General features: G+C 36.8%; 2 protein-coding genes across 7 annotated transcripts in view; both read right to left on the bottom strand.

Moving 5' to 3' along the window:
• The window catches only part of BMAL2 (basic helix-loop-helix ARNT like 2), an 85,336-nt gene extending 83,755 nt beyond the window's left edge, over window positions 1-1,581 (bottom strand). For both annotated transcript variants that reach the window (XM_077170383.1, XM_077170384.1), the window contains exon 1: window positions 1,355-1,581. In XM_077170383.1, the coding sequence (XP_077026498.1) occupies window positions 1,355-1,385 (31 nt within the window). In that variant the 5' untranslated portion in view covers window positions 1,386-1,581. The remainder of the gene's footprint in view (window positions 1-1,354) is intronic.
• A 6,550-nt stretch (window positions 1,582-8,131) lies between these two features.
• STK38L (serine/threonine kinase 38 like) overlaps window positions 8,132-19,703 on the bottom strand; it is a 140,856-nt gene continuing 129,284 nt past the window's right edge. For all 5 annotated transcript variants that reach the window (XM_077170378.1, XM_077170380.1, XM_077170379.1 and 2 more), the window contains 9 exons: window positions 19,413-19,536; window positions 17,691-17,845; window positions 17,225-17,327; window positions 17,032-17,093; window positions 14,968-15,085; window positions 14,433-14,556; window positions 13,280-13,375; window positions 10,847-10,938; window positions 8,132-10,740 (listed from right to left, as the gene is read on the bottom strand). In XM_077170378.1, the coding sequence (XP_077026493.1) occupies window positions 10,613-10,740; window positions 10,847-10,938; window positions 13,280-13,375; window positions 14,433-14,556; window positions 14,968-15,085; window positions 17,032-17,093; window positions 17,225-17,327; window positions 17,691-17,845; window positions 19,413-19,536 (1,002 nt within the window). In that variant the 3' untranslated portion in view covers window positions 8,132-10,612. The remainder of the gene's footprint in view (window positions 10,741-10,846; window positions 10,939-13,279; window positions 13,376-14,432; window positions 14,557-14,967; window positions 15,086-17,031; window positions 17,094-17,224; window positions 17,328-17,690; window positions 17,846-19,412; window positions 19,537-19,703) is intronic.

Genomic DNA, 19,703 nt, shown 5'->3' with positions numbered 1-19,703 from the left:
TGGGCTAGGCACTTCATGTGAATTTATTCCTCATTTAATCTTAACAACCCTATAGTCAGATACTATATCCCCATTTTACAGAGGAGGAAACTAAAGCTAAGGAGTTTTAAATAACTTGGCCCTCATGACAGTAAAGAGCAGAGCTCAATCACAACTCAGAATAGAAGACAGACTTTCTGAGCTTAAAAACACTATACATACTGCCTGCTCTTTTCAGAACAGGGCTTACCCAAGTCTTCATTACATCAAGAAAGACCATAATTATTCAAATGAAAGAATTTTGGTAATCTCCTCATGATCCAAATTCTCACTACTGTATTAGATTTTCAAAAGCCACCTGGGTCCCCTTGTTCTATATCACAGAAGAAGCTAAAAATGTATCATCACATTCCAAAAGGAAAGGGGAGATGCAGTCCGTTGTTTCCCCGAACTTCTCTTGGTTAGTCTTGCTTTAGCTCTGAGATTTTTCCTGCCTCCCATTTGTCTTAAATAACAGCTATTTTATAAGCATCCCGTAATTGAGTTGTAGTCTTACGGAAAAAACAAAAACAAAAACAAAAACACAAGATACTGTCAGTAGGCAACAGTGAGTGAGAAGACGTAGCAAATTTCGATTCACAGAAATAACTCAAAAAATAAACAAGCTCTGCTGGCGAATTTACTGAAGCACTAATGGTAATAGATCAGAGCCGCGTCGCTTCCAGGAGGTTGTTTTGGAGCCGCGCTCACCTGCCCTTTCTGTCCACCCGTTGGCCCGACAGCTTTTGAAGGCGGGAATGGAAGTGAATATAGCCAGTTGAGAGGGTATGAGCAAGCAGAACCCGAGCTCCTTCGGTTTATAAAAAACGGCTTATACCAAGAAAAAAAAATGGAAATCTACAAAGTCCACGCAGGGAAGCAGGGACCGGGAGACGACCGCGCACATCTCGATGGGCGCCCAGCGGCTGGCGGAGGGAGGCTGCTCGCCAGCTCACCTTCGCCAAAACGTCCAGCCCAGGGCCAAGCAGCGCTGCTGCCGGCAACCCTACAACCTGACTGGAATCCCGGGCTCGCTCCCCAAAGCCCCTTCCCTTGAGGACTCGCGCGGCGCCAAGGGCACCTGTGCCCCAAGGGACGCTCTTGGTCCCAAAGAGAAGCGGAGGTGATGCCGGGCCCCGTGCAGTGCGTTCCCGCGGTGCCCGAGGGGACGGGCGCCGGCCCTTCCTTCTCCGCAAAGTGGGCAGACCTGGGGTCGCCGCCCCGGCCCCTCGCCCCGTCGGGGGCACCGCGGGCTCGGCGCCCCCACCTCCCAGCGCGTCCAGCACTGCGCCCCCACCTGGAGCCACCTCCGTCGGCGGGCCGCCAGCAGTCTCACCTCCCGCCGCAGCCTCCTCTTCCGCCGCCATCGCAGGAGCCACCCGGCCGGCTCCGCAGCCTCAGGGCTGGCAGCATGGGGGAGTCCCGGCCCCGTCCAGGCCCTGTCCAGGTCCCGGAGCTCGTAGGGTTCTGCCCGATGCCGCGGCGGCCACCCCTGCAGCCTCTGGGCACACAGCCAGCTCCGATACGCCGCCCGGCCGGCCGCAGCTACTGAGCATGCGGACTGGGGCTCGCCTGCTCTCGGCGAGGTCTGGGCGCCGCGGGCCGCCAGCGCGGGAGAAAAGGGCGCGGGCACAGAGTGGAATCACCGCGGGCACCGCTCCGCCGACCCCTCCTGCGAGAGGCAAAGGGCGGGAAGGCGGGCGAGGCAGCACCTGAGCCTTTCCAGAAGGCGGCCCGATTAAAACAGGCATCCACGGCCACAGTAAGGTTCATTTTTTGAATGCTCCCAAGGATGGGAGTTATAGACTCTTGGAAGAAAACGTAAAAGTCTTAATGAAGATCATTGAATGGTGAGAGTAGGGGAGTTACTAAAAAAGGGTCTTCACACGCCCCTTCTCATTTCTGTATTGGGAATGGCTTAACTGGAGAAGGGAGGGTGTAGATGACAAGAGAGAGGGTCACCGAGAAAGCTGTTCTAGCTCCTGGAACAATTAAGTCCACAGGCACGCTCTTTTGGGGATCATTTGACATCCCTATATCCTGTAGTGATGTTTCTAGAATACCCTGGTTCACTCATCTCCCATTGATCCCTAGACTGGATTTGTTTGCAAAGTGGAAGTAGTGGAGGAAAGGAGTAGCAGAAAAAACACTAAAGCTTTGCATCACTGATAATTTTCCTACCAAGGTTCTGAATTGCAGGGTTTTAATTAGCTGCTTTCTGTCCTGAGAGCTGCTTAGGGCCTACCAGGGCAAGGGGGTTGGAAGTGTTTTCCCAGCCAAAAGTAGGTACAACAGCAGAAAGCTTTCAGTCTTAAGTGGGAACTGGGATTCTTTTTTTTTTTTTTAACAAGAGCATTCTTTTTTTTATTTTTATTTTTTATTTTACATGGGCAGGCACCGGGAATCGAACCCGGGTCCTCTGGCATGGCAGGCAAGCATTCTTGCCTGCTGAGCCACCGTGGCCCAAGAACTGGGATTTTTTTTTTTATACTAGATGTGGAAGGAGGTGCTAAGGAGAACTGTGCACACCTAGACACATGCCTAATCAATAACCATTCTCAAAACATCCCGATCAGTTTTGCTTGGAACTCTACTTCCACTCCACATTGCACCAACACCACCTTCTGCACACAGCTCAGAAAGAGTCCATCTACACAGGACCTGGCAGGTAGTCTTAAAATCTGCCCTAGGTCTTTCTAGCTTTCCTGTCAAGCCTACACACTGTTTCGAGGTTCTTTTTCCATCAAGTCCTGTAAGGAGAGAGCATCTCCCAGGCCTGGGCATGTGCTAAATGCTACCTCAATGGTAAATGTTACCTCTAGGACTCTGGTTAAATGTACCTTACTCTTTTATAGAGCATCTTTCCTTACAAAGCAATTTTTATCTTTATCATCTCCTGTGAGCCTTACAACAACCTCTCTGAGGTGAGCTGAACATCTCTAATTACTGTCTTATCTCTAGGGAAACAAAGGTTCAGAGACAATGACTATATTGGCCAGGATCACTCAGTTAGTAGGTGGTAGAGACAAGACCATGAAAGTCATGTCTCCTTGGGAGTTCATATTGTGGTGTCAGATAAGCTTCCCTGTGAATCATTGCAGCCCTCATTTCTTAGAAATGATGATTCACTTCCACCCAATGCCTGAAAACAAGAGAAGAGGAATCCAGAACCTAAAATATGATAGCAGGAAATGTAGTACACAGAGAAAGCAGGCCAGCAGGAATTCACAGAAAGAATTGCTCTCATTGTTTCATGTGTTCTCCTTACTGTTCAGGCTTAAATCTAACTTGCTGTATTTATGTTCTGCAGCTTCTTTGAAAAAAAGAGTAATTCCATTATCCCCCAAAGGATACCCCATAGATAAAGAGCAACACAATATCTCGACAGGATATCAAACTAGGAAAATGCTCTCACGTTTTCTCTTGTGGGCAAAATGTGAGTAAAGTCATTTGAAATGTGACTTGCAGATTGCACATTCCTTCCAGTCGACATGGTTCCCCTGCCAAAAGTCCAGAGTAAACTTACTCTCCAGGAATCATTGCCTAGCCCTGATAAACTTAGTTTGTTCACTCATTTTGCTTCACTGCTAAGTTTTCAGGCAAGAACAGTACTATTTTCAACAGTATTATTTTCAGTATGATGTATTCCTTTGCACCCACTCCACCCCCTAGAATTGGGAACCAATGTCTGACAAGCTTAAAACTCCTATCCTTTTCAACCTTTTGCTGAATTGAGCAATGTAATTTGTTTGGGGGTATCCTTAAAGCCACTTAGATATTTTAGTTGGCTCTGAACCAAAAAATTCACTTGCTTCAGAATGTAAATTGAAGATATTCTTTAAATGATACACAAAAATAAAATAAATAAACCCATTATCACATTCCTGACCGGAGAAAATAACTGAACTATAAGTATTTAAAACTACCCTTTTCCCCTCCATAGCCCCAACATTCTATGGAAGGTAAACTGGGGGAAGATGCTTGGATGCGCAGAGCAGGTTAAGGGATGGGAGTGCAGTTTGGAGAAGGAAAGGCCTAAAGTCATCTGTGTTTAGAGGGATGATTCGACCTATAGTGGGCTTTTGGTACATGAAAGATTAGCTTGAGCTTGGCCTAAGAAAGGAGAGAAGCAGAGAAGGAAACGGGAGGAGTGCACTCATGAGAGAGGGAGAGAGAGAAAGGGAGATGGAGGAAAGGAGGATGTGGCAGCTGCAATTGGGAATGGAAATTTGAGAAAGATCTTTAGAAAAGGGTATTTAGGGAGCTTTGTTATGCAATTAAAACTCTCCTGCATTATTTCCCTGGAAAATAACAACTTCAGCAAAAATTTTTTTCTTCTTCAATGCTTTTGGAGTTGTATTTGTTTTATTAGATATGGAAGTATTTTGAGATTAGCCTTAGGAGGAAAATAAGGCCACCCACAAAATGTGGTTATGTAATTCATTTGTTCACAAATACTTACTAGTATGTGCCAGGCACTGCTGTAAACATTAACTTTTCTGTCACTTTATACAGATGTTCTCATAATCCAGTGAGGTGGATTTCCTTTTGCAAAAGTCCAGCCAATTTCCTTTTCCCCTTAGTTTAGTGTTTGTCAAAGTTCAACGTGCTTAAGAATCGACTGGGTAGTTACTGAATGTGCAGAATTTCAGACCTACCCAGAGATTCCAGTTTAGTAGGTCTGGGGTGAGACATATTAAATCCCTTCTTCAAATAAGCACTCCAGTTGATTTTGAAACAATTGCTCTAAATACCCTACTTACAGAAATATTGCTTTAATTGATTAACAATGAATTTCTTAAGCCTAGGTTGTTGCAAGGGGCAGGGTGTGTGTATGTGGCATTATTTCTGCTCGCCAGAGGACAGGTGTAGCAATAAACTAAAATTCCTAGAGAACTAAGGGAGGAACAAAACTAGGACAAGAATGAGGATTACTATATAGACATCTCTTTATATATAGCGTTATTGCTTAAAGTTGTTTTTCCCTCAGGGATTGTGTGTGTGTGTGTGAGGTGTAAGTGACAAGAGCATACTATACAGCAGGCTGAATTAATTTTTACTTTTGCAAGTTTTGGACAGTGCAAGCTCAGTGCCCCAAGTCTTCAGTCTCCTGATATTGTATAGGATTGTATAGGAGGGTCCTTCAAGTTCTGGTCAAGATAATCTTACCTAAGAGAACAAGGAAAGGTAAAGACATGAGGCCAAACACTGGCAGTTTCTCATTCCTGTTATTTTTTTTTTCCCTTTAGAAGACTGTTAAAAGTCATCCTATGCTTAGGGGGTTGATGAGGTTTTAATGTGAAAGATAAAGTAACTCAGACAACTTAGTAGTTAGCACAGACCTCTCTTTAGTGGTGTTTTGATTTCGATAAAGCAAAGCCCATCCCCCTAAATTAGAAAAAGTAGCTGAGCCAATAGTAATTAGCATACCTCACCCCTGCTTGGGCCCTGGGAAGAAGTAGTTGAGGGGCCCTATTTTTGATACAACAGCTTTGGGGGAGATGGAGCAATGAACAGTTGGCCTGCTCTGATGAATAGGAACTAGGAGGGGTGGCAAAAGCCCTAAAAAATATCAAGCCCTGGTTGCTGAGCCATACATCCACCCACTGTCCTCAGACCCAACCCTACTAGCATGGCTGTCCAAAGGACAAGAAACCTGAGACTCAAGCAGCTGAGCCTAGCAGTGTTTCTCAGTACTCTCACTTTACACATAGGCTGGGAAGATGTTAATGGATCAGCCTTCAGTTCATATGCAGGAAATAACAGATTCAGCAATGGAATCATTGCTGTGAAACCTCTGTGGCATCCTTTTGATTTACCTTGTAGCTTATTAAAAGGACCCCAATTTGATTCTGATTTTAGGTTGCCATGTGCTTAGGTGAGCCCCACTCCAATACTAGGGACGCGAACCCTAATTAGTGTTAAGCCAATAATGATCATTTCATACCCCAGGCCATGTACTGGTTTAGGAATGGGTGGATGCCATAATCTTGGCCAATAAGATATAGGGACTGGCCTGCTTAGAATGCTTCTGGAAGATTCTCCTTCTTCTTAAAAAAGGGGGAGCACTAGTTTCTCTTTTTAAGGCTTTGGGTGGTGCTATTTGAGGCTTTGATCTTAGAGCCCTACAGCCCTCCTAGCCTCTCTGAGAGGAAAGACCAAGAACAGTACTAACAATCTGAGGAGGACAGTGCAAACATGGAAGGAACCTGGTGTTCTTGAGATGTTAAATTGACTATCCTGAAAGCTCCTTATCTTGGGTCTTTGTGTTACACAAGTTATTAATGTTCTTTATTGTTAAAGCCATTTTTACTTGCATCTTCTGTCACTTGCAGTCGAAAGGACCCAAAGTAACAATTCTGTCACTCTATTCTTCTGAGGTCCTAGAATCATACACGTAAATAAGCTGTGGAACATGCGCTGTGATTTGAGGGAGTAGAAGGCGCTCTGGACTTGAGTTCAAGAGCAGTTTTTTTACTTGGGTTTTGGGTAAGTCACAGTCACTTAGCTTCTAGTTCATTGTCTGAAAAAAATGACTAATTACATTTACTTCACAGAGTAGTCCAAGACTTGACATTCAGTGTTTTCACTGCTTTGTCAGTCTCACAATGGTACTCTTGAAATGACGTGTTCAGGGAGCAACTGAAGTCCAATTAGGCTGGACAGGATTCTGGATGGCTGCCTCTCGCTCAGCAGATAGTGGCATGATTGACTGTCGGTATCTTCACTGAGACAGGGTGTAGTGGTACCTGGGAGCTGGCCACTTAAATCTCTGGTTTAAATGTTATTTTATGGCATTTTCAACCTACTGCTTGTTAATAGATTTTGGCCTAGAGATGTGGTTAAAACCATTTTTAGGAAAAATTTGTCAGTGAGTCATACATAAGCTATATTAGCAGCAAGTGCCTAAAATTATAACTTTACAATTTGTGTAGCCATGTTTTTAGAGGCAGATTTGAACAGAAATTTTATAACTCAAAGTTGTTTATCTTGATTATTTAAAAGAACAATTGAAACTTCAAATGTTTATCTTATACTTGATGTTGTCTTTAAGTATAAGAATTGGATACATTTTCAAGATTCTTTGACTTTTGGATAAGACTTATCTCAAAACTTGAAAATACAACCAAAAAACCTCACCAACAGAAATTTTTGTAAACATAGCTTTTATTCTTGTCTTACCTTCAGAAAAGCCCTCATGCCACCAAAACATTTTTTTTTGAAACTCAGTACAGAACTCAATAGCTTGATTAGTTTTCTAGACAACTGCTGAATAATTTATACTGCTTCTTTAAAAAAAGAACTGAAATCTACTTTATTACTTTATTCCTTTTTAAAGCAGCATTTTCATAAAAATCTAAAATATATCTAGTAGTCCCAAGTGTTTCATATTGATTTTTGCTCTGTTTCATTAAAATTTTTCAGAAATAAGTGCACTTCTAAAGAGAAAATAAAATTTAAATAAAGACATGGGGAAATAATCATGATTGTAGCAAAACAGTCACTTAGAATGTTCTGAATCTTAACAGTGCAAAGAAAGAATGCATTTAGTAGCCAGGTACCCGGAAGTGTTTAAAATCACAATTTCTTTACTTATAGATCATTAAAAGATGGAAAGCAGTTTCTCCTACCAGTAGGGACTGACTGATTTTCTAAAGGTTTAGTATAATAAACTACCAAAAATAAATGTCCTTTAAAAATTTTTTAAATTCATAGATTTACATAGATATGTGGGTATTTAAAAAAACAGAAAAATTATGCTAGTGAAAAAGAAATTAAACCCTATCTTAAGCCTTAGCAAGCAGAGAAAATTTTTAATATTCCACATTTTTGATTTTCCATTCAACTATTTAGTTTATTAAATCAGCCATATATTCCACTCAGTAAAGGCTGATTTATAAGCAACTCCTTATTTTTAGACAGCACTGTTTCAGTAAATTTAAAGGAGATTTAAAGCTAGGTTAATAAGAAATGCATGTAAAGAAAAAAAATAGCATAACTTACTTTAATACAAAGATTTTTAATAAAAAAGTCAGAATCTATATTAAATCAGGAAATCAATAAATCTAAGGTATACAAGCTTCTATATGCTTAGAAAAAAACAAAAACACAGTTTATAATAAAATCTTTTAATTCAAAATAGAGTCTAATTTAAAGAAAAATGTTATTACGTCCAGTTGATCAGATAGGGTTTTGTCCTTTAAATTAAACAGTTCACCTGAAATATGGGAAATGTATTATAGAGAAAATTCAAGCTCAGAGTACTTTTACAAATTGTCTGGTTAATTTGCATCACAAATCAAATTCTTTGCTTCCAAAGGGCAGACACAGTCTTTAATTGCTTTTAGATAGGCACTTAAGAAATGCTGTTGATGAGGAGAAAAACCCCAAAGATTCTGAATCATCCTATTAACTCCTGGGAATGATAAAAAAAAAAAAAACACACACACAAGGCAAACTTTCCAGAATTCCCTTTCCACAACCTAGAAATCATAATTATTTCCAGGTTCTTCCTGATAAAAATAAGAATGAGGAAGGGACACTAAAACATTCTACTCCGTGCACTGAAAAGGAAATGTATAACAATCTCTCTCTTTGCTGTTCAGTGTGCTAGAACGGTTACCGTCCTAGGATTAGAGAGCTGCGGTTTCCTGATTTATTATCTAGTCACTAACCATCACCTTAGGAAAACAGTCTTTTTTTGAAAAAAGGAGAGTGGGAGTAGAAAATCTCATAAATCCCAACAAATGCTAAAGATATCATTTTTTTCAATTAGAGGCAGTTAGAAAAATCAGAATTAGTTAATTTGAATAATCCCAGTGTTCCAATAATTCTCTTCTACTCAGCTACATGATCCAGACAAGAAAAATGGATATGAAATAATAGATGATCATGTAATAATTTCTAACCAGTACTTAAAAGAAGAGGAAGAAAGAAAGAAACAGAATGGGGAAAAAACCCAGAATGGCCTTATTGAAACACTGTGGTGCTACCTAGCAGCAACATTTGTAAAAGCTTTTGTAGATTTGCATAATGTTACAATGCAATTCTTCCCTATCAGGAAACACAATCCTATAAATAAATCATAACTTCAGATTTTGAACACAGATCACTTGCAATGGTTATAACTGTTGTATCTTAAAACAGTTCTGTCAATGGATAATTAAGACAAACATTAGGCCATTCTTTGATAAAGTATTATTCCTCAACTAATACTTATGAAGCCCAAACCTCAGAGTCATTTTAGAATTAAAGCATTGAGCTAGAAAAGATTATTAATCCTTAGGGAAATACCTAAAGAATGTGATACTGACATTATCTCCCCTATCACCTAATAACAGCTCTCCTGGTCTACATTTACTTCCTTAAGCCCATCTACACAAGCCACAGTGATGAATCTAACCATAAACAACACTGCCCTTGCATAAGCTGACTTCTTTCAAGATGCATCCTGTCTGAAAACAGCATTCTCATAGGGAAGTAAAATTCTACTCAGTAGTGAATGTCTACTTTTTTCAGGATCTTTGGTACATTTGGAGTTTAAGAAAATAATGGCACAATAATACAAGTACTATAAAAAAAGTCATCAAAAGAAAGAAAAGCAAACAAGCCATGATATGAACAACTTGCTAAAAAACCAAAGTAAAATTTGCTTTCTATAAGTCCATTTACATGATCAGAAGTTTGACATTTAAAAAAATAGTTTAATAAAAATACACTAGTTTTACAAGCAGCCTTCATGGTCATTTCTTAAATTAAACTCACCATAAATCAAATGAAAATAATGCCATGTCCTCTTATTAAAAAAGAAATCCTCTTGTCACAAAAAAAGCAACTTTACACTTTATATAATACAATACACTTCCCTATGTGTACAGAAACTACATATATAAAGGTTATCAGTATTTCTGAATGCAAAGTGGAGTGCTTGAGTGAAGGTACTAAACTTCCTCTTATTATAAACTTTTTTACTCCTCACTGTGGAATTGGTGTAATAACACAATGATAAATTCTATGTCTTAAATAACCAGTGCATATTCTAATATTTCTTAAAGCCTTTTTAGGAATTGTCTTCATATATGTCCTATAGCTGTCCAAACCAAATAGGGCAAGTATTCTAACACCAACTATGGAAAATAGCTTTTACTGATTATCTAGACCCAAAAGATTTGCAGTAAATCAGCAATGCTGCAAGTTACCAACAGGTGAGCCTATGTTGCTTTAGATGATATGTTTCTCCTGAACTGATCAGAGTGTTACAGTACAAAGCCACTGGACACACAGGCAGAATGGACCTTAATACACATGTACGCAGTGCAGTTAGAAAGGGATGTACGTTCCTTTTATTCCAGTACCTAAGTATAATAAAGTTAACAAAAATAATAAAATATTAAAAAAAAAAAAAAAAAGCCAGCTGGCACTGCCAACCAATTCCTATAGTAGTCTATGAAATCCTAATCCTGTAGAATTTCCTCTTGTAGTAGATAAGCACCACCATCTTCAGGAGTATTTCAGTGTATTGTTATCTACGCCAAGCAAGCCTGGTGATGCAGCTACCTGAGTTCTCTTGGTTGTGGGCAAATGTGATTTTCATTCATAATTTTCCAGCTTTCATGTAAGTGGGGATAGAGCCGCGCTGAGTCAAGCCTTCAAACCTCTTATATGTATAATTGAGAAAAACCCAGTCTTTGGATTTGTAATCCGGTTCTGTGGTATTTGGCACTGGAAAGATAGAAAAATGAATAAAAAACAAAGTAACTTCGTTAGTGAAAATGGCATCATCTTCATAGTCTTTTATCAACGTTACTCATGTTGTAGACTGTCTTACCTGGTTGTAAAATATCAGATTCAGGAAAGTCATCAAAATTTGAAGTGTCATCAATGCTTTTGATTTCTATAGGAATTGCTGCTGGCCTTTCCCTATAAAAAAGTATTGAGCAGCCATGGTAAAATTTTTGAGACTCTTAATTTTCTAATAATAAGCCTTATGAATTCTGTATACTGTTTTATAGATATTAGAAAAACAAAGAAAATGCACTGTGGATTTGAAAATAGTCAAGATTTTAATCAAGATATTTTAATTTACTTGGAATTTTTACCTCTTTGTACCAAGACTTTCTCAGGCAGTAAACTGAAAATCAAGAGTTAATGGAAGGGACTAGTAAAACAGAAAAGATATTATTTTAAAGAATTTATAGTTATATAAAAGTTCCTTGGATACTGTGGGTACTGGGTTCTACCTATATGATTCAGGAACAGAATTCTTCTAGTAGAGGATCTAGAAATCAGAAGTCATTTGAGAAAATAAGAGGTTTACAGTGTGACTGGACTACATATTTGTGATGAAATCTGAATGCAAAAACTTCTGAATTATGTAAATTTTAAGGAAATCAGGAACATTGGGTTAAAAAAAATCATTCATGAAAATGCCTTTTACCATGCTAAAAATGTTGTAGCTATAGAAAAAGCAAAAGCAATCTTTGGCTTTAATAATAATTAGCCTTTATTGTTTCTAGGTATAAAGATGTTAGCTTTATTTGTTTAACAAATATTTATTGGATTAATTAGGTGCTGAGTTTATAAAATTATATAAAAGCATGTAATATTTTTTCCTATAATTATTCCAACTTAATTAACTTAATAAACTTACTAGTTTAGTAGAAAGAACCATAGAATCTGGAGCCAGTAGCACTGAGACCTATTTCCTGTCACTAACCAGCAGTATGACTTTAAGCAGGCAAGTCCCTGCTCTGGGACTGTTTCCTCGTTAAAATATCAAGAGATTAGACTGTTAGTCTCTAAGCATCCTTCCAAATGTACAAAGGCAGTTGTCACAGTTTTATTCACTGAGATTATATATGCAAAGTAGAGGGCAGTGTAGCAGTTAAGAGCCGGGACTCCAGAATCACACTGCCAGGGTTTCAATTCTAGCTGTGGCACCAGAAGCAAATTACTTAACTTCTCTTTGCCTCAATTTCCTCATCTGTAAAATAGGAATATTAATAGTACTTATTTTATAGGGTTTATTGTGAGTATTAAATGACAAATGCATATAATGTACTTAGAACTCTGTGGACAAATAATAAATTCCAAAAAAATATCAGCTAGTATTATAACAGGTAGTGTGCCCAGCACAGAGTAGGATCTCCAGTGAAAATCTGTATTGAGGAAGTGACAGATAAGCTGTCCTGAAGGATGAAAAGTTGCTGGCTAGTCAGAGCAGGGACAAAAGCAGGAATAAGGGCAAGGAGGAGAGGAGCATTTCAGTTAGAATGAATAGTAAACGTCAAAACCCTGAGGAGAGAAAGCATGGGAAGGCCTGATGAGGCAGTAGGAGTAGTGATGAGGCCACACCCATCAGTTCTGAAGAGCAGTCAAAGATTCTTAACTTCGTTCTGAGTGTAAAGGGAAGGGGAAAATGGCATGGTTAGACTTCTATTCTAAATTGCTGCTGTGTGGAGAACAGACCAGAACTACTGAAAGCAGTTTGGCCACACACCAAATAAGGAAAAGGCCAAAGCCCACAATTAACAAACATAAGCAAATTCTTAAAAGTTACTTGCATTATTTAACTGCCCCCCTGCCCCGCACACATGTATCTTTCTATGAATAAGATAATAATGAAAGGAGAAGCAGGATGGTATATCATAGAAAGGACAAAAATGAAGAATCATGTCTATAACTTCCTTAATCTTAGGCAAGTCATATAACCCCTCAAAGACTATTTCTTTATCTGCAAAACTGATGTTAGTTACTGGATTACAATATTGTTTTTGTTTTCTTTAATATATAATACATATGAAAACATTTCATAAACCATAAAATGCTATGTGCTAGTATCTGTTAGGCTACAATATTAGATATGGGTTAACTGATGGTAAGGACAGAGAAATGTCTATGGAAACTGGTATTCTATAGTTCACTTTCAGTAGCTCACTTTCAGTAGCTCACTTTCAGTAGTGAAAGTAGTGTAAAATATAAATTCTTTCTTGTACTAACAGCCTGCCTCATGGAACTCTGAAAAAAAAAACTGAAAGAGGTGTGCAACATGTGGTTTTGTTTTTCCTCTAAAGTGGGCATTATCTAACATGAGTCATTTAGGTATAGCCACTACAGTCCCACTCACTTATATAAGTGATTCAACAACATTATGACAATGGCTTTTCTTGTTTTTAATCTAGCATGATAAGAAGCAAATTAATCATGAAGTCTAGAATTTCATATATACTGAGACCTCTCCATAAAAAGCCTCTGAACATACCTGATATGGCCCCAGTCTACACCTTCAAAAAAGGGATGACCTTTTATTTCTTCTACTCCACTATTTCCAATTCTATTTTCAGAATCAATACAAAATCTATAATATAAAAACAGAGAAATTACCATAAGTAAGTTACATATAAAATATTTATGTTCTTTGAAACATTTAATCTTTTGAAAGAATTATATATATATATATATTTTCTATTCACTAAAGTTAACTGTGTTTATTGTGAGGAATATGGGAGAAAACAAAAATCATCTATAATGTACTACTCAGAGATAACCACTGTAAATATATGATGCATTTCCTTCTAGTCTTTGATAATTTTTAAAATATTTGTTGATACAGTAGTTATTACTGACTACTCTTTATCACTTAATATACTGTGAACATTTTCCAAAGCTATCAAATATTTTTTCTATAATTTAATTTTTAAAGTTTTCATATGGAAAAAAAAACCCAAAATACACACAAAGTTTGCATATGGATATATATTTATTTAGCTATTCCACCATTGCTGAACATTTACTTTTATGATTTCCAATATTTCACTTTTAAAAATAGTACCACGATAAACATATTGTACCTAAATCTTTACACACATCTGATTATCTCTGTAGACAAAATTCCTAGAAGTGGAATTGGTGGGTCCATGGTCATGTAGTTTAAAGATCTTTGATAGTATGCTGCTAACTGGCCATTCCCAAAGGATATCCAATTTACATCCCTTCTAGCCATTCAGGACAGTAGCAAACTGTCTTCATCATTAGTTGGGAAACAGAATGAAATCTTTTGCCTAAAATAGATGGCACAAACAGACTTTCCTGATAAGAATTTCTTTTAACTAACAACCTACTTCCTCTTTCTCTGTTGGGATGGGGTCATTGCACTATAACAGGAGTGGCCTTTAGCTTTTAGTAGATATCAGTAACTGAAACTATACAAGACCTCCTTCCTCTTCACTCCTACTTTTTTTCCCCACATACTTCCTTTAAAGGGTTTGCATTTTTGAAAACATCTTCTTTTTGCTGATCTTTTTAACTGTATAGGATCAGGAGGAACACCCCAAAAGTGAAATGAGAAATTTAGCCTTTGAGGTACTGTGAAGTCTAAAGATACCATGAAACTCCTTAGGGGTTTAATCACGAACCTGAGAATTAAGTCTTTGGCTTTCTCAGATATAGGCACCTCTGGTGGGAACACCAGAGTTTCTTTCCAGTTCATCACTTTTCTGTATGTTTCTTGAGGTGTTTCAGAGCAGAAAGGTGGATATCCTACACATCAGAGAAAATAAAAGTTTTATCAGCTTTTCTGATCAAATGTGTTATACCTACTATATATGTACCATAAGAAAAAAAACAACCAAATTAAAAAATGCCATCTTGCAGCTATTTACAATAGAATTGCCAATAAAACCAATAAAATAAAAGATAAAGCACTGTCTTCCCTTTTACCAGAAAGGCCATGAAGATATAATTTTGATACATGGGGAACTTGGATAAGATATCTATTTTCCTGAAACAGGAGTCCTCAGTTGTTTTTATCATTGTGTATTTAACATTGGAAGATGACAGAAATAGGTTTAAGAGTTCAAATATTTTATCCCATGATATCTGCGATATGTTCAATCAGTGACACTCATGGAAATTAACATATTATGTACATAATTTAATGTTAAAACATACCTATTAGCATTTCATACATAATAACTCCCAAAGACCACCAGTCACACAATTTGTTGTAACCAGTCTGCATGAAAACTTCTGGAGCAATGTAATCTGGTGTCCCAACTGTGGAATATGCCTGCAAAAGAGCAGCTTGTCAAACCAGCATTCTTAACTTTATTTATTTTTTTAAGATCTGCGTATGGCTCACTACTGGTAAGCACATATAGAGAGAGAAGTTAGTTTTTCCTTCAGTACATTTTTTTGGCACGTTTATCATGTGTAAGGCTCAATGACAGATAGTGAGTTAGATAAAATATTAATAAGACATGATTTCTGTCCGTCTCCCCCCGCCAAGAAGATCACAAACTTGCCTATATTTTTAGCCCTAAATCCATTTCAGAAAGAATGAAAAGGCTCATTCCAATAGGCCTGGCTTCCCCCTCACTACTCATGTATTCTTAGGCAAGTTAATCAACTTCTCTGAGCCTCAGCTTCTGTTTCCATAAAAGGTATAATACTGTCCTAAGAGACTTTCACCTTTGAGGACCAATCAAGAAAAGGAATGTACTCTATAAACTATAAACTACTACATAAATATCAGGTATTTTAATTATAAACTTAATTCCATGGCACTGCTTATCCAGCAGGAAGCTATGTAGCTTTTCAGTCTTAATTCAGATAAAACCTTACAAACACTATTCCTTTAGAGACTGGTTCTCAACCAGGGATAGTACTCTAAGGGCCATTTAAAACTGTGTTGTGACAGCAGATTCTGTCATCACGATGACCTGGGGGAAGGCATGATTGACATTTAGTGTGCAGGAGACACAGGTGCTAAGGAACTGTTTTGCCCAAAATAACTAGTCTCCTCTACTTCTTCCTTGGGAAATACAGATATAAGTCATGATAACTATGGGCCATGAGGATAGTAAAACAGTCATTTCATCTGTGAATATTCTGGAATACAGAATTGCTCCTATCATATTTTTAAACAGCACTCATTTTTTTCCTTTAACAGGAAGGAATACTGCAATTCTTTTCTCAATCGTAAAATCTTATCTAAAAGTGACACATAAGTAAAAAAAATTTTCTTCCTTACTGTATAACTCAATACATTTCTAAAACTTTTTTTTTTTTACTTTAAAAAACACTGAAACCATTTAAGCACAGGAAGCTTGCAATTACTTAGGCTAATGAGAGAATGAGCAGAATAATCCAAAGGTCATTTTATTTGACTTTAAAGGACATCAGCTATTACTTTTCAGGCTCTTTACATTCCTGAGGGAATGCTGAATTAGTTTCCATTTCATGAGCAGATTGAATTCAACAAATATTTATAGAGTGTATATGTGTGCCAGGCTTTGGACAAATTAGGAAGACAAAGTCAAAACCTATTTTCCTAATTTTGAGATTGTGCATGGATCTAGTAAAGAGGGCAAAGCAAAAAAAGGAAAAGGTAAACAATTCTTATATTTGTTAAGTAATAGAAGGGAAATATGGGGTAATTAAAAATAGACTGGAATTTTACTTTTAAATAAATATTAAGTTTATCTGTGGTAAAGTAAGCTTTTGTATTTTATTGTAACATTGACAATCTAAAATTTTCTGTTTACTTTATCAATAAAGAAATTCTTAGAAATATAAAACTACCTTCTTGCAGATGGACATTTTTTGTATTAGAGTTAGAGCATGGAAAAATGGGAATCATAAGTCATTTACTATAATCAACTAATCTTCGTTTTATCTAAAGTGGTAACTGCTAGTACACAGGTTATTCACTCATAGGCATGCTCAATGAAATACTCATTTAAAGTTAAATCATGAAGTAAAACTCGGCATTCCACTTTACAGGTAGAGACTATGAGAATCCATCAGAACTGTGTTCTCAGATCAAGCTCTATCTGCCACACCTGGAAACTGGTATTTTTTTTCAAAAATGCTCTGAGCTCCGAAGTCCATCAAAAATAGGACACCATCCCAATAAGTAATAATATATTGAAGATACAATGTGATCAAGTAAAAACTAAATAAGACTTTAGGACCAGGGCACAAAATTCTTCCTGAAAAATACAACAGACTTACCAGCTGTCTCCTATTCTTCTTCCATGTTTCTGCTTTCCTCTTTGAGTTCATGTTCTGAAATGCTAATTTCAACAAGGCAGAATTATAATTATGAAGGAAAAACTCTTCTTCTTAAGGAAGAAGTAGAAAGCATTCAGATGTAACAGTACCGAATAAAGTCAGCTCTATTTTAAAAGACAAACATCAAACTTACAGAAGTCACTAGGTGGGTTATGTGTGAGGTTTCTGTAGAATTCGGTCCTGTGAGCTTTCTTTAATCCCGTGCATAAGCCAAAATCAGACAATTTTACATGACCCTAAAACAATAAAAATCCAGTAAAATCAAGAGATTATATTAACTTTGAAAATGAAAAGCCTTACTATAAGCTCCTCTTTAAATGCAATTATTAACAAAAGTCTTAGCTTAGCATTCATATAGGTGAAAATGTTAAATTATAAATAGTTGATGATGATGATTTTAAAAAGTAGAAAATGAGGGAAGACAGAAAAACAGCCATATTGGCTTGGTGTTACCTCACTTCACATCCTCTCCTACTGTATCACTCAGTGAAATAATGTAGTTTAGCAATAATATAAATTGCCCCTTTCAATCAGAAAATCAGCTCTACTATTCTATAAAATAATCATCAAGTTAATAATTCACCAGTTTATTCACATGCCTTGGCATCCAATAAAAGGTTGTCTGGTTTAATATCCCGATGGATGAAACCCAACTGGTGGATCGCATCTATTGCCAAAACAGTCTCTGAAATGTAGAACTGTGTTTCTTCTTCTGTCAAGGTATCTTTCTTCATTAGCAATGTCATCATGTCACCTAAATAAAGGAAACTATCATATTATTGGAAATGCCTCAAAAGAAAAATACCTTGGAAAAGCTTTTTTTGTATATATACAATGTATGCCTGAGTTTGCATTTTATGATCCATCCAGTATATGTCTAACCATCACTAGGGGCAAATAAAAAAAAAGTGTCAATGCATCAGCAAATGTTTCATGATAATTATTAGTTTTAAGGTAGAAAGCATGTGAAATCAAATCAAAGAAGAGGTAGTAAGGAAGTAATATCCACTACTCAATATTTGTGATAAGTTGCCAAAGAAATTATGTCAAACTGTGCAAAATAATCAGAATAAGCATGCCTGGAAACTGGTATTTTCTTTTAAATCATGTTTCAAAAATGCCCTGAGCTTTTTAGTCTGTCAAAAATAGGATACCATCTCAATAAAAAAATAACTCCTAGAAATTTTCTTTTTTTTAAGAAATTTTTTCTTCAAAGGGGCTCTTATAACTCAGAACTGACAATTTTCATGTATGCTTTGAGTCTTTTAAAATATATACATACAGAAAGGAAGGTATTCTTTGTCCTCTATGCCCAACTCCATTCGCCTTCCCCTCTTCTTTGAGTAACCATTATTAATGGCTTTGGTTTGGAGATTATTTTTCCAGCTTATATTTTCATATACACACATACTAAAGCATTATTTAAATATCAAACCATATAGTCTTTTTAAAAATTATATAAATGGTATCAAACTGTATATATAATTCTATAGCTTGCTTTATTCATTCTGCTCTGTTTCTGAGATCTTACTTTTGAAATAGATATAGCTTTTAAGTTTTAACTGTCATAAAATATTTTATCATGTAATTATGACAAATGTTATTTATTTGTTCTTCTACTGATAGCTATTTATGTTGCATCCAGTTTTCCACTATTATGCTAATGCTGCAATGAGCATCATTTCATAGGTCTCGTGTGTATGTGGAAGAGATTGTCTAGGGAATACAAATGATAGTAAATTGCTGGATTATAGGATGCATGCATTTTCAACTTTACGGATATTACTAAATAGCTGTCCATAAGAGTTAAAAGATCAGTTTACATATATGAGAGTTAAATTTCTCCTACAGTCTCACCAATACTCAGTATCATCAGACTTTTAGTTTGGTTTTTTTCTCTAATCTGATGAGTGTGAAACGGTATCTGATCCTTTTAATTTGTATTTCTCTTAAGTTGAACATTTTCTATGTTTATAGACTAGCTAGAATTTCTTCTCTGTACACTGTCTATCATTTACCCATTTTTGTTCTGGGTTGTTTATCTTTTTCTTTACTGATTTGTCATTCTTAACTCTAGACTTATAGCAGTCTAATTATAAACAACAAATCCAGAATGGAAGTATTTAAAATGTGCCAACTTTGTCATATTTTCAAAATAATTTGATTTGTGGTCAAAATTAGCACTACACAGAAGGAAATATTGAAAAACCTTGACTATGTTACTCCTAAGAGCCAGTAGTATAAAAGTAAACCTACGCAATACAATTATTATTACCCATAAAGATGTGGTTATGTCAGTCTGTCATTGCTATTGCTTTTACCTCCAGGGAGAAATTCCATGATTAGATAAAGGTTCCTCTTATCCTGAAAACTGTAAAACATCTTCACCACCCAGGCACCATCTGCTTCTACCAAAATATCTCTTTCTGCTCGGATATGGGCCACCTAGATAAATATATTTTGAAAAAATAATTGTAACATATTATACATTTTTCAAGTTTGTATAATTATCCATTGTATAATTATCCATCCAGTTCCTGAATGGTCATAAAGGAAAGCTGGAGTTTTAGAAGATAAGATTTGAAACATAAATGCATGTCCATATTCTCATT

The sequence above is a fragment of the Tamandua tetradactyla genome, chromosome 7, assembly GCF_023851605.1.
Source record: "Tamandua tetradactyla isolate mTamTet1 chromosome 7, mTamTet1.pri, whole genome shotgun sequence".
In the NCBI taxonomy this organism is placed as follows: domain Eukaryota; kingdom Metazoa; phylum Chordata; class Mammalia; order Pilosa; family Myrmecophagidae; genus Tamandua; species Tamandua tetradactyla.
The sequence above is the reverse complement of the archived record's forward strand: the minus strand, read 5'-3'. Positions and strand labels throughout refer to the sequence as shown.